The following is a 13,305-nucleotide window of genomic DNA, read 5'->3' as shown; positions in this document are numbered from 1 at the left end:
TTTCCTGGAGCTAATTATTACATTGGGTTTATTTGCTTGGTTTCTGTGTCACTATCAACAAATCCATTCCCAAGCTCTGTCACTGTCACTAATTCATCTGCTCGGTGTTGGCCACATTAGGAAACCTATCATTTCCATTTTTTTTCTTGGACTCTGCCTTCTGGAGGCCTCAATTCTCTTGCTCCTGTTTGTTCTATTTGCTCTTTGGGCCCTTGGGTCAACTATGTCCTGGATTCTGTGTCTTTCTCTTCCTTGGTTTACTTTTTTCTTGTAGGGAGCACATCCACCAGTATCTTCTCAAGAAAAAGGGTACGTAAGAGACTTGATTGCCTGAAAATGCCTCTGGCCTACCTCACATTTGATTGATATTTGACCAAGTATTGAACTCTTATTTAAAAATCATTTATTTCAAAAGTTTGAGGTCATGTTCCATTTTTTTCTGCTTTTTAAACTTCCTCCTGAGAAATCTGACAGCAGTCTTTTTCTGACTCCTTGCATGTGACTTCCCTTGTTCCCTCACCTGAAAGGTATTAGGACTTTCTGGTTTGCCTCTGGTATTCTGAAATTCTATAATGATTCTACTTGGATTGAATTTTGGTTCCTTTATTATTCTAGGAACTCAATTAGTCAATACAAATAAATTTCTTATATTTTTTTCTTTGATTTTCTTCCCACACTATTTTCTCGGTATTCACTTTCTTCAACTCTTAAATTGACCTTATTTTATCTCTTTTCCCATCCTCCTTATTTTTGTTTTTGTTTTTGTTCTGCTTTCTACAAGATTTTCTCCACTTTATTGTTCAGCCCTTCCACTGATTATTTATTATTATTATTTTTTTAGTTACATTTTTAATTGCAAGCACTCTTTCTTGTTCTTGGATGTCCTTTCTTACTGCATTTGTCTTTTCTGCCATGGATGCAATTATCAATGTGGATATTTCTGTAGGATTTTTTTGTAAGTTTTCTTCTGTTCTCTACATTGTCTCAGTTTCTTCCAAGTGGAACAGGAAAAGTTCCCTTGTTCCCCTCCCAGGGTGTGCGATGGGGGTGTGACTTGCTTCTTCAGTGCCCCACTGCTCAAACCTCTAGGGGAGCATACGGGAGACTGTGGGACTCTGACCCCATGGCAGTATCTAGGGGTGAATGTTTACAGCTGAAGCCCCAGTGGGCATGTGTTACAGGGTGCTCTTTTACTTTTGCTGTCTATGGGCACCTTGTCTTAACCAGCTCCATTAAACCTCTACCTTGTTGCAAGGACAGAGGGCTTTCTGTATCCTGTATCTTTCCTTGGTGTACCAGAAGAATTGGATCATACCCGGTGCCTGTCGGTGTGCTCCTCTGGATGTCCAGCCACCCGTGTATTCCTCCCCTGATGTACTTCTCTCAATATTCAGCCACCTGTATGTCTGCCTGCTGGGGTCTCAGGGTTTTTATAGGCACAGGATGGGGGCGTGGCAGGACAGGGTTTCTTGGGAAATGCAACATTTAGGCGAGCAATGCCTGTCTTCACCTAGGTCCATGGGGGTGGAGCCCTAGCCAGGGAGCCCACCCTCCCCTACCCAGCACTTCCCTTCCCCCATTCCCTATCATTTAAAGGGACCATGCTCTTCCCTTTCCAGCACTTCCATATCACAAGTTCCCTTCTTATGCTTTGTCTTGTTTGTTTCATGTTATGAGTTTTCCTCAAATGTCTGCTGTTTCCTGGCTGTCCCTTGATATCAGAGAGCAAGACTGTGACAGATGATTAGAAGTTCTTTGTTCAGAGACAGGGCTTGTTGACTAGTGACCTTTCTCATGGAATGAACAAACAAATTTAATTATTTTGTTGTGGCATCCCCACATTTCAGTTTCACTAAGTCAGTTTAGTTAGTTTCCAGAGAAAGATTCTTATAATTTCCTAGAAGGGGAATCTCCAGCTATCTGGGAGCCAAATAGGTGAAAGTATCTGGAGAAACATCACCAATGAATGCGTGTACTTTCACTTCACTCACCCTTGCCTTTGGCCTCCCCTGGTCTCTGGTTTAACCCCTCAAGTTAGGAAGCATCCTTTCTGCTGTTGAAGCGGGAGCTGCATGGGCTTAGAGAAGTTATCAAGGGGTTTGATTTCTCTCTATGTAAAATCACTATCAATTCTTCTGTTTTCAGTGTCGCTCCACAAGTGTACCTCTATATAGAGGAACCTGGACTGATAAATTCATGAGCCTTTCAGAGTTTCTGTGGAACACGCAACCTTCTTCTTGGCTAAAACTACATACACACGCACACAAAAAACCTGCATGCTTATGGACACATTCTGCCTCCCCCTCTCTGCTCGACCACCACTCATCCATCTGCTTTCCATCTTCTGAAATTTGGTTCACGTTCTTTTCCATTGCAGTCCTTCCCAGTTTTTCATTTTATCCTTGTAAGCCTATGCCTTTTAAATAAATTCCCTACCATTATTTTAGTAGGAATTGAAAAGGCAAGGGAGGATTGAACATTGGTGTTTGCTCCAGCATGTTTGCCCCAGTCCATTCAAGCCGTATCTGAAATGTTTATTCAGACCCAATCTGACCCCTCACTTGTATCATTAAGGGCAGAAAGGCCTCTCCCTGCCTACTTTTCAGGCTTCATCTTTTGTCCCTCCCCTCCCTACACCTTCCCATCTATCTCTGCCCAGGCAACGCTCTGGCCATATTTTGATTTTTATCTCTGGACCGTATTCTCTCTTGCCCTGGGCTTTATGCACATGCTGTTACTCTTAGCACATCCCAGCTCTTGCTCACATACCTGGCTAACTTCTAGTTATCATGGAGGTCACAGCTTAAGATCAGCTTCTCTAGAGAGCCTTCCCTGGCACTAACTCCCTCTCTAGGGCTGGGTTCTCATCTTGTAGCACCTAATTCTTTCCTGAGTGAAGCACCTACCACATTATGTGTTCCATGAGGACATCTTAGCTAATTTACCTGGCACATAATAGGCACCCTAATTTTTGTTGAGTGAGGAATGACTGTTTCTTTCTCTGAATCTTTTTCACTCAGTGTTTTTGCTGAGTATTTGCTGTCTTTGCTTTCAAGCCTTGCTTATATTGTAGTAATGAGTAATGGCCCAGCAAGTCAGATATTTCAAATTTCTCCATCTGTTTTATTTTTACTCCCTTTTTCCAAGCTAAGAAATACTAAAACGTGTAGAAAAGCTGAAGTAAGTAGAAGTGTTTATACCTCATTTTGTATCCTTAAAGGTTTTATTTCAGATGTAAAATTAACAAAATTATGTCTTCCAATATTAATTCTGGATGAGGTCAGTTTCTGTGGCTTAAAAATTAGGTAGCAATATAATCAATTTGAATTGAATCAATACTTAGTGTCCTAACATTTAACGTGGGAGCCAAAAGAAAAAAAAAGGTGGTTATGTTGAAAGTTGGCTTTGCTGGTAATTTTGATGTATTCAGGTTGTGGATAGGCAAATGAAAAAGAAAAAAAGACTAGATTTTTTATGTCCATCTGTTCATGCTTCAGATCTGGAAACTGAAGTTTTAAATTTCCTGGTTTTATTTTCCTGGTTTATGCAGTTTTAAGAAGGAAAATGACAGAATCTCTCAGAAAAATGAAGGAATGTAAGTAAAGACAAGGAAAAGTAAAAGGTGGAAAACAGTATCATAGGAAAGACATAATAGAAATGGAGGAATATATTAGTTTAATTAATAACATTGGACATTTTTACAGTTAATGTATCTCTAGGCATGAGTACAATTCTTTGATTAGTATACAAAAGAAAAGAAGATAACATTAAAAGTACCTGCCTTAAGTGGATGGCTAAAGTATAAGAACTAATAAGAAAAATATGTCTTGAAGAAAGCATGGGTCTCTAGTTTATCAAATAGGCTCAATTATGAAAGGGCCAATGGAGTCTTGGACTAGAGTTTTTAGAATGTTGAATGTTTCTCTAGTAACGATTAAATGCAATGATGACCTTCACCACTATTATCAATAATAAAAAATAATGGTCAGTAATAACTGAGTTCTAAATATGTGCCAAGCAACATGGAAACATAATTCGGCAAGGCAGTGTTACTATTATCCCCATTTTACAGATGACATAACTGATTCTTATGGAAAAGACTTTTCTCAGGTCAGCTAAAAAGTGACAGAGCCCTTAATTTACAACCAGTCAATATGCCTAGACCCCTTTATGCCATTTTGCCTCATAACAATAAGATAATCACTAGACTTGATTAGATGCTTAATCCTTACCTCTGTGAGAAGTCCAGGACTAGCCTCATTCTTACTGTACAGATGAGAAAACTCAGGTTTAGAAAAATTAAATGACTTTATTCACAACCAAATTTTAAAGAGAAACTCCTTTTCTGAAACACAAATCTTTAAATTTTTTTATTCATTTTAATTTTTAAAAAAGTAACATTTGGGCCGGCACAGTGGTTCACACCTGTAATCCCAGCACTTTGGGAGGCCGAGGCGGGTGGATCATAAGGTCAAGAGATCGAGACCATCCTGGCCAACATGGTGAAACCCCATCTCTACTAAAAATAGAAAAATTAGCTGGACGTGGTGATGCATGCCTGTAATCCCAGCTACTCGGGAGGCTGAGGCAGGAGAATTGCTTGAACCCAGGAGGCAGAAGTTGCAGCGAGCCGGGATCGTGCCACTGTGCTCCATCCAGCCTGGCGACAGAGTGAGACTCTGTCTCAAAAAAAAAAAAAAAAAAAAAGTAACATTTGGCTTTAGAATAAAGTTCACATACGTTTTCTCCTTTTTATTCCCTAAATTTTCTCATCAGTTTTGATAGCTTGTTCATCTCTCAAAATAGCATATTTTTGTCACTATCAACATAAATATAGTGTCTCCTCTCTGTTACTTTTCTGATACTCTGTTCAGGAAATTTGACCCATCATAGTGTTGTCTCATTGCCCTTTTTCTGCCATAGTATTCAGTAAAATCATGTCATATTCCAAAGGAGACTCTGTAATTGGAAACACTGTCCTAGGGGAATTCTTATATTTGTTTGAAAAGAAGAAAGCAATCCTTTCTTCAACAGCAGTACATTTTCCCATCCTATTTTCAACCTCCAAATGATGGCTTCCCCTAAAATATCATGGAATAGAACACGTGATTGGGTTTCCATCAATGCTTTATTGATGTTATAGGAGACATTTGATTCCAAAGGTAATGAGAACACTTGTGAACAGGGTAAATTCTTACACAGAAAGAGCAAATGTACGTGGGAAATAGCTACTTCCTCTTGCTTGGAAGAGATAACTTCAGATCCATATTGGGAAAATATTTTATTGTTCTATACTATCATCATATTAAGTGAGGTGAATAAATAGAAGCTTTTGAAACTTGGCTTCTGAGTTTCAAATAGAAAAAATGATGAACAAATTATGAAGTTTGAAAAAAGTTAGGTCATTTGAGTGATAAAGATAACATAGTTTAGTAAACACAGTTTAGCTTAAAGATTATATGGGTAATTTACAATTTGGGGGGTTAACAGACCAAAATCAGTACGTATGAAATGTCACTATACGTACTAAAAGCTTCATTGTGCAGACACAACCTCTTGCACGTAGAAGGATCTTAAATATTTTTTGAATGAATATTTGCTTACTGAGTCAACGCAGTGAGTCGGTCACTGACTGACTAGGGAATGTAGTGTTACCCAACGTGGCTTAAATATGGACATCATGTAGGGGAGCAAGGAATGGCAAGTTTACTTAGATTTAGTCAGCTCCTACTACACGTCACGCCCGACACATGTTCTCCTTTTTAATGCTCTCAAGAAATTTACAAGCACAGATATGACTATCCTATTTTACAGATTGGAAAACTGAGGTTCAGAAAAATTAACTGATTTGAATAAACTCCAAAACTGAGGAAGTGCCAGTGCAATCCTCTATACCAACACAGCCTGGATTCTCACCACTTCAACATAACCTGTTACTTGAGTGGAGTAACTTGAGGTGCTTCACAGAGATTTATTTACCTGTCCCCCAAAATAATCTTCCTCACAGGCTTACTGTGGTACCTGAACATACCCCATTTGTGATTACTTCCGTTGAGTTAAGGTATTGCCTCTGTTGAAAGGTGTAATGCATTGAGCACAAAATATGATGAGTGCATTGTAACAATTCAAGATTAGTTTCCAACAAGACCAATAACAGAGAGCCCAGCATGATTCAGAGCTGGATCCAAAATGGGACATAGTTTCAAGACAGGCTGCAAGGAGACCCATAGTGGCAGTGGTGGGTGAGGGGAGGGTGGGTATGGGGAGTTACCTGGGCACTGAGAAAGTAGTATAAAGACCTTAGGAAATTGACCACCAGTGGGCGGAGAATGCTTTAAAGTGGAGGTAGGAAAATAAAGATTTCCTGTTTTCAGTTTAGCCTAGGGCTCTGCCAAACTGTGTTGAATTACTAGAGTAAACCTTGTGTAAACGAGAGAGTTTTGTTGTTGTTCTTAGAGAGCTCTTTTTAGGGGGGAGTGGGGATCGTGAGAAGTGAGTGTACATATGTTAGCAAGGATGGCTCTGGGTTTGATAAACATTTGTTCTGGCAACATGTAAGGTAGCTTTTCTTATTCTCATACATTCATAAGGACCTTAAATTTTCTGCGTGGGAGGAATATATCCTAAAGGGATTTTATAAAATTGAATAAGACAAACTGCTCATACTAGTAGGCAGTTAAATTAGCAATGTATACAATCTAAACACTTTGAAATTAAGAGAGAATGGAGAATTTAGGCATAATTATTTAAGTTAAATAATGCTAATCACATAAACTGTGTTGCCAGAAGAGGCCATGTAAGCAAATAGTATAAATAAGGTTATCTGGAAAGTGTTAGATTTTCAGAAATGACTCTTAGAAATGGTAGTGGGAAATAAAAGTATAAAAGAATAGGCTGCTGGAAATAGAACCATCTTTTCCTTATAACAGCCCATATATATCCCAGCTATTGAAAGGACAGACATCAGGAAATGATGCACCTTTTAAAGCAGAGAAGAGAAAGCTAAAGCTTCTCTTTTTAAGAATGGAAGATTCTCTTTTCAATGGAAGATGCTGTCTTCGCTGAGTGTCGTATCCCTGGGACCAGACATGGCTAATGAGGTCAGTCTGATAACTACAAATTTTCTTTCCATTTCAGCATGTATTACTCGGGCCAATAAGTAGGGTTCGCTTGTTAATTTTGACTTAGAGTTAGTCTCTGTGGATCCTGTTTTTCCTATCTTATCGCAGATTCTTCATAGTTCAAGCAAGACAGTCTTGCTCAGTATCCTCTCACAGAATGTTGTCAATATTTCATGTTGGCTTTAAAAGTTTGTACCATGAGAAGCAAAATTTCAGGCACCAAGCATTGAATACTTAACAACATAGCCTCACAGCCACGGTGGGGCTAGTGGGTATTCCCTCAGAGCATTTGTGCAGCGTGCATCATGATTGGCTCATCTGTGATTCAAGTTTATTTAAATAATGTTCTGCCAGAGTTCCTTACTGAAACATCCTTCATAGACATGTGCCACCTATTTTATGAATATTAGCTGTTAGCCATTACCAGTAAAGAAGAGCATGCAGCCATACTGCAGCCGACCAGCCAAGGATAAGTGTGTCTTTCTGTTTAATGTTGTGGTCTCCAGACATCTCATTTTAAATTGGGATGGGTTTCCTTGCTTTTGATTCCATTATTTAGTGAAGATAGTGTGATGGAAGAATGGGGGTGTCTGTGTATGCATGAGAATGCCATATCAGAATTTTTACTTTTATACTTTATAGGTTATATAAATCTGCTCATGATATAAGTGATATATTGGACACATGTGGGCTAGCATGATTTTTTAATTATCTTTGATATTTGCTTATGTGGCTAGATTCTAAAAATGTTAATTTTATAATTAATTTCCAACACATTGTTTGGCAACAAGGAATAGTTTTTGTTGTAAATCACCCAAGGCCTGAGATCGCTGAACTGCCTCAATGTGCCTTCCCAGTTAGTTTTGGAAAAGTTATTTCTTTTAATTTCTATTTTCCTTCTCCTCAATTTGGTTTCTATCCAGGAATCTACAGAAATCGTTTTGATAAAAACTGTTGATATTTTTTCTGCTGTCATCCATATTAGCCTTGAACCGTATCTTCTGTCACTTTTTCACTGGTTCTCCTGCTTTCTTTTAGACATCCGTTTGTCTACTGATATGTCACATTGGTGTATGGCTTCAAGTTTGGGTTTCATCATTTTCCCACATAAATGTATTTCTCATTCCTTTTGCAATCTCTATTATATAAAATATGCCACCGCCCATCTGGCTGCCCCATGCTTCTCAGACTGTGGCTGTGCACCTCCTAGGGCCTCAAGTAGTATTTCCCAGAGTATCCTTTGTTGACCATTAATACTTAAGCTGTGTCCTGCAGGGGTGGGTGAGGAGGAGGCGGACAGGTTTCTTACTCCAGTAAGCTTGGGAAACAATGATCACATCCCCATCACATATTAGGTAGTCAATAGGTACTTACTGAATGAATGAGTTAATGAATGAACATATTTATAATATACAGTAACATGTACTTTGGGAAGTTTATAGTAAAGAAATGTTTAACTTTATTTAACTTAGCATTTTCCAAACTTGTTTTCCCACAAAACCATCTCAGGTGCAACATCTACATGTGTCCCATGGAATCAGTGTTGCACAAAACACACCTGTGAAACACCAGCCTGAGGGATACAACACTGTGGCTCTACTACTCCTCCCTCCCCCAAACCTGAGCTAGAACGTGAGACACGCTGAGCTTCATCAACTCCGTCTCTCCTTGTCTGCCCCATATGTAGGCCAGTTTCCTTATTCCAGTTACTAACACCCTCATATCTCTTCACTGGCTCAAATACGGAATAATCTTTTATCAGTTACGCATGCTCTCTCCTTTCCTTTAATCATACACTAATTAATTAATTTTCACCTGCTATCTTCTAAATGTGTTTTGAGAAACAAGATGACTAATAATCTCTGTCATATGGACTTTTACCCTTGGGCATTTATTTATGAGATTCTGTAGGTTGAACTTACCATAGTAAGTACTTTTTATTAAAATCTCTCAAAAAGACAGTTGTGAGGAGTGTATTCCACCATGGCATGTGTTTCAGCCATGATATTCTCTTCGACGGCACATGAATCAACATGAATGTCCAAAGTTGACTTGTTTTGTGTTAACCTTATTGCCTGCCTTTTGACTACCTCTGTGAGTCAACTGCAAGTACTCTAGCCTCTCGACTATAGCAGAAATAAGCTAAGTTGCCCAGAGCACTTCTTTTGCTTACCATCAATCTTAGTGGCATTTAAAACTGCTCTCAAATCTAGTCTTTTCCTGGCTGATATGAAAAAGGCAAAGGCCTTTGGTTATTCCTATAGGTCGATCTTAGGTTTGTGTTTGGACATGAGGACTGTGGTGAGGGGTACACATTTAGATCTAGAAAGTGCTTGTTCCAGCTGTGTCTTTAAACATTGCCTAACATAGTACTGGGGTTTTGTGGCAATGCCTCGGGAACCATACTGGCGGACAGAGGTGGGAAGGAAAGGAGTCTGAGGGGATGGGCAGCAGGAGAGGGGCTCTGTTTCTGCTGCACATATTGGCTATTGGTCGGGAAGGAGTTGGGGGTGGAGATCCCATGGCTAATAACAGATTGGAAACAATTTCGGCAATCCGAATATTTCTAAAGATAGAAGTAGGTTCTGATGGAGTTTCTAAGAGATTTGGAAACAGGAAGAAGCATTCTGTAAGATGGACAGTAGAATTTATTTAAGAAAAATGGGGAAATTATTAAATGGGAAACCTGACATATGTGGATTACTGTTTTTCTTCTGACTCTTTCTTTTCTCTCTTTTACTTCTTACCTCGGGACCTTTTCTCTTCTCATTAGCACCTCCACCAGAGTTGGAACTGGGAAAGAGAAAGGAAATGTTCAGACATGTGCCTATTTCCATAGTCACATCATTGAATTAATGCCAGGACAGCACAAACATTCTGTCCAGTTCTATAGAAAAGCCAGTTTCACCCCATCAGTAAGGTATTATTTTCTTTTTTCTACTAGCATAGAACAGTTTACTGCCAGGCTTCTCTTAACTGTACATTATAAATAGTGTCTGATTAAGAATGTTCTGGATGGGTTAATTAGTGTGGTGACTATTATTAAGCAAACTGCTTGTTAGTATTATGCCTATTTGATCTTGGTATTGATGTGAAGTAATTGACCATAGAGCTACATTTAGAAAAGCTGAAATAAAGTTTTCTTGATTTCTATTATGGCAATAAATTGTTTATATTAAACATGTCTATGAAAATATGAGTTTCATGGCACAGAGAATCAGAATAGATTGTGTGGGATGGTGGATGTGGTTGGTTTTGTTTTGTTTTTAGAATTATTAATACATTTGTTCAGCCTAATTCAAGACTAGCTTTATTGTAACAAAGTCGTACAAAAATGTTTCAGCTTCTGCCTTCTTTCTTACCACAGAGTGTATGAAAACTAAAGTGTTTTAAACTTTCCCCAACTAAAGGAAATATCCTGTTAGATTTGGCTAATTGCCTAAATACTTCTTTTGGTGACAATCACTATAATGAATAGATTATAAGAAAAATATGAAAAGATATTATAAACAAGGAAACCCTAGCTTGTAACTACCTCCTTTCAAGTACCGGATTGTTATCTATATTATTTGTTGGTGGCTTGTCCAGTTCTATTATTAGGTTTTCCTAGCTGTGGCATTTCCATAGGGAATTGATTCCATGAGCTAATAAATTACACCATCAGGGAGTTTTTCTTGAAATTCAGCTTAAATTTTCCCATTCTTAATTTCATCCCGTTACTCCTAGTTATACCTCCTTGTACCAAGCTAAATAATTATTCCTTTTCCTTGGAGACTCTTATTATGTACCCTTCTGTTTTGTCACTTAACCAGGCTATTCATAGTTAGCTCCTTTAATCTGTCCTCATAAATCAATTCTTCCATTGCCTTAATTATTATTATTGCTCTTCTAAACACTCTCTAATTTTCAAACATATACAGTTCTCAGGTGCCCCAGATGACATCCGCACTTGCACAGGGTTCTATCCTGACAGACTTAGTGTCTTCCTTCCCTGTGCAACAAGATCCAGAACTAAATGGCATCAGTTTGCTGAATCAAATCAGCTCTTGCTCATCTTGTCCAATTCAGGATGGTCTAAATGGTGTTTTCTATGTGCCCTACTTGCATTCAAGGTTTATTTTGATTTGTTTCAATTTTGTGAGATTTGTAAGCTGTTTTGGTTACTGCCCCTATTTATATTCTGCATCTTTCCATGTCCCTATTTACTACCACCTATCAAGTCAGTCATCTGCAACTTGTCTTAACATGGGATTCTATTCATCCTTGAGAACATTTAGGGAAGGTGTTGAATAAAAGCAGGCCTCACACCTTGCCCACAGCTAAATTCCTTGTCAGTTACCAGTTCCTGTTGTTTACAACCGTTTAGCCAATCTCCCATCTCTTTTAATTTGCAATTTTGCTCACATGTTGGCCAATATAAACGAATTTTATGAGTAAGATGGGTCATGATACTGTTTTCTAAAATGAAGATGTGTTGTTTGAATCCCATTGATTTTTTTTTTCTTTTTTTTTTTTTTTTTTTTTTTTTTGATGAATCCTTCATGAGCTAAGTGTGTGATTCTGTTAAAATCCTTATTAAGCTTGCCTGGCACTCTTTATCTGACATAAACAAATAGGTTACTTCACTTGCTTTATTGTTCTCCAGATATGTACAGATGTTCCTTCTCTTACCATTTGTTCCATTTCTTTAGGAGAATTGAAGATAGTGTCATAGTCATTCTATTTTTTTACCTTTTCTGATGATCAGTGGCAATTTTTTATGTTATGTTTTAGTTTCTAGAATCTCGTCAGTATTTTGAATTTGTTTCCAGAAGAAGTTGATTGGTTCCCACAGTAATTTGGGGCCTATGCGGTTTGAAACTATAATCTGTAAATGCCCAGGTTTCTTTCCATTTTAAATCAAGGACTAAATTTACTATTTTATTAGGGCATATTTAAGGGGTTAGTACCATTCTTTGTGTTTTGTCTTTCTGTATACAATCATCTATTTATTACTTGGGGAGTTCTTATGTATTTGTTTGAGTTTCCTCAAGGTATTTGAAATTAGATTAGAAATTTAAAGATCTTTGTGAAACAAACATAGAAGCCCACAAAACAAGCTTTCTGGTTCTGGAATGTACATAGGGTCCTACAGCCGAAGACTTTGTTTCTAGCTCCTGTGACTCCTCCATTGTTTCTGAGTGTTGCCTATCAGCCCTTGCTTTCAGCCCTTTTTAATGCCCTCTCCCTGTCCCCACGGTGACTGTCCTGAGGCCTCAGTGAGTTTCTGAAAGTCCATCTCCACCTCTGTTCACCTCACTGAAATAGATGAACTGACCTAATGCTTTAATGAGGCAACTCTTTAGATTCTACACCTGCCACCTAAAGCTGTTTTGTTTTTTCAGCTTCATTTTTCTCTTTGCAAGAAAGCTAGGTTCACTATCTTTACAAGATCCTGCTTGCTTTCCCCTACACCGTGATCACACATGTTGTGATGTTTTTCTCCTTCCATCTTACAAGATCTTTCTGTTTCTTCAGGATCCTGCTTCCTTCCCTAGCAAGTGTTCCCAAGTGAATAACACCGTGCCCATGTGCCTCATTTTTAAAAGTCCAACCTTGCCTTCCCCTCCCTTCTCTCTAACTCCTTTTCTCTGCCTCTCTCTTTCATACACAAACCCTAGCCTCCTGCAGTCTGATTTCCGCCCACACCACTCTTTCAGCAGGAGCAGAGTGGCCTGTCAGAGTAGCCAGTGACCTATGATGTGACAAGGCCAAAAGCTTCTTGTTTCTGCTTTGTAGCACCTCTGCAGTGTTTTATGCCCCATTTTACACATTCTTTGAGGGTTCTTGATTCATTTCAATAATGTGATATTACTCTCTTGGATTCTCTTTCTACTCTTCCACATGTTCCCTTCTGCTCTCCTTCCATGGTTTTTCTTTTTCACCTACCTCTGAAACCCATTTCTTCCCCTACACAACAATTTAGGGAAGAGGACAAGTTTCTGGATGGGGCCCAGGAACTCTGAGAAAGCACTTGATAGTCTGGCCCAGTCTACCCCTCTAGACCTTACATCCGGACCTGCATCCCAGTCTCTTTGGGTTGCATCTTGTTTCCTGAGGAGTTGTATTTCTTTACCCCTTTTTCCTTTGATCACATGTTCTCTGACTCCAGAGCTTCCCCAACTCTGTCTTGCAAAATGCTTTA

At 38.7% G+C, this 13,305-nt stretch overlaps 1 protein-coding gene across 50 annotated transcripts in view; it reads left to right on the top strand.

The window, feature by feature from the left end:
* The window catches only part of GTDC1 (glycosyltransferase like domain containing 1), a 452,114-nt gene that overhangs the window by 340,231 nt on the left and 98,578 nt on the right, over positions 1-13,305 (top strand). For 12 of the 50 annotated variants that reach the window (XR_010118861.1, XR_010118863.1, XR_010118864.1 and 9 more), the window contains one exon: positions 9,895-10,041. The exons of the other annotated variants lie outside the window; for them this stretch is intronic. Coding sequence is in view for 8 of the 12 variants with exons in the window: in XM_063631326.1 (XP_063487396.1) it covers positions 9,895-10,041 (147 nt within the window). In the remaining 4 variants the exon portion in view is untranslated. The remainder of the gene's footprint in view (positions 1-9,894; positions 10,042-13,305) is intronic. 50 annotated transcript variants of the gene reach the window in all.

This window comes from Symphalangus syndactylus, chromosome 22 (assembly GCF_028878055.3).
Source record: "Symphalangus syndactylus isolate Jambi chromosome 22, NHGRI_mSymSyn1-v2.1_pri, whole genome shotgun sequence".
Taxonomy (NCBI): domain Eukaryota; kingdom Metazoa; phylum Chordata; class Mammalia; order Primates; family Hylobatidae; genus Symphalangus; species Symphalangus syndactylus.
The sequence above is the reverse complement of the archived record's forward strand: the minus strand, read 5'-3'. Positions and strand labels throughout refer to the sequence as shown.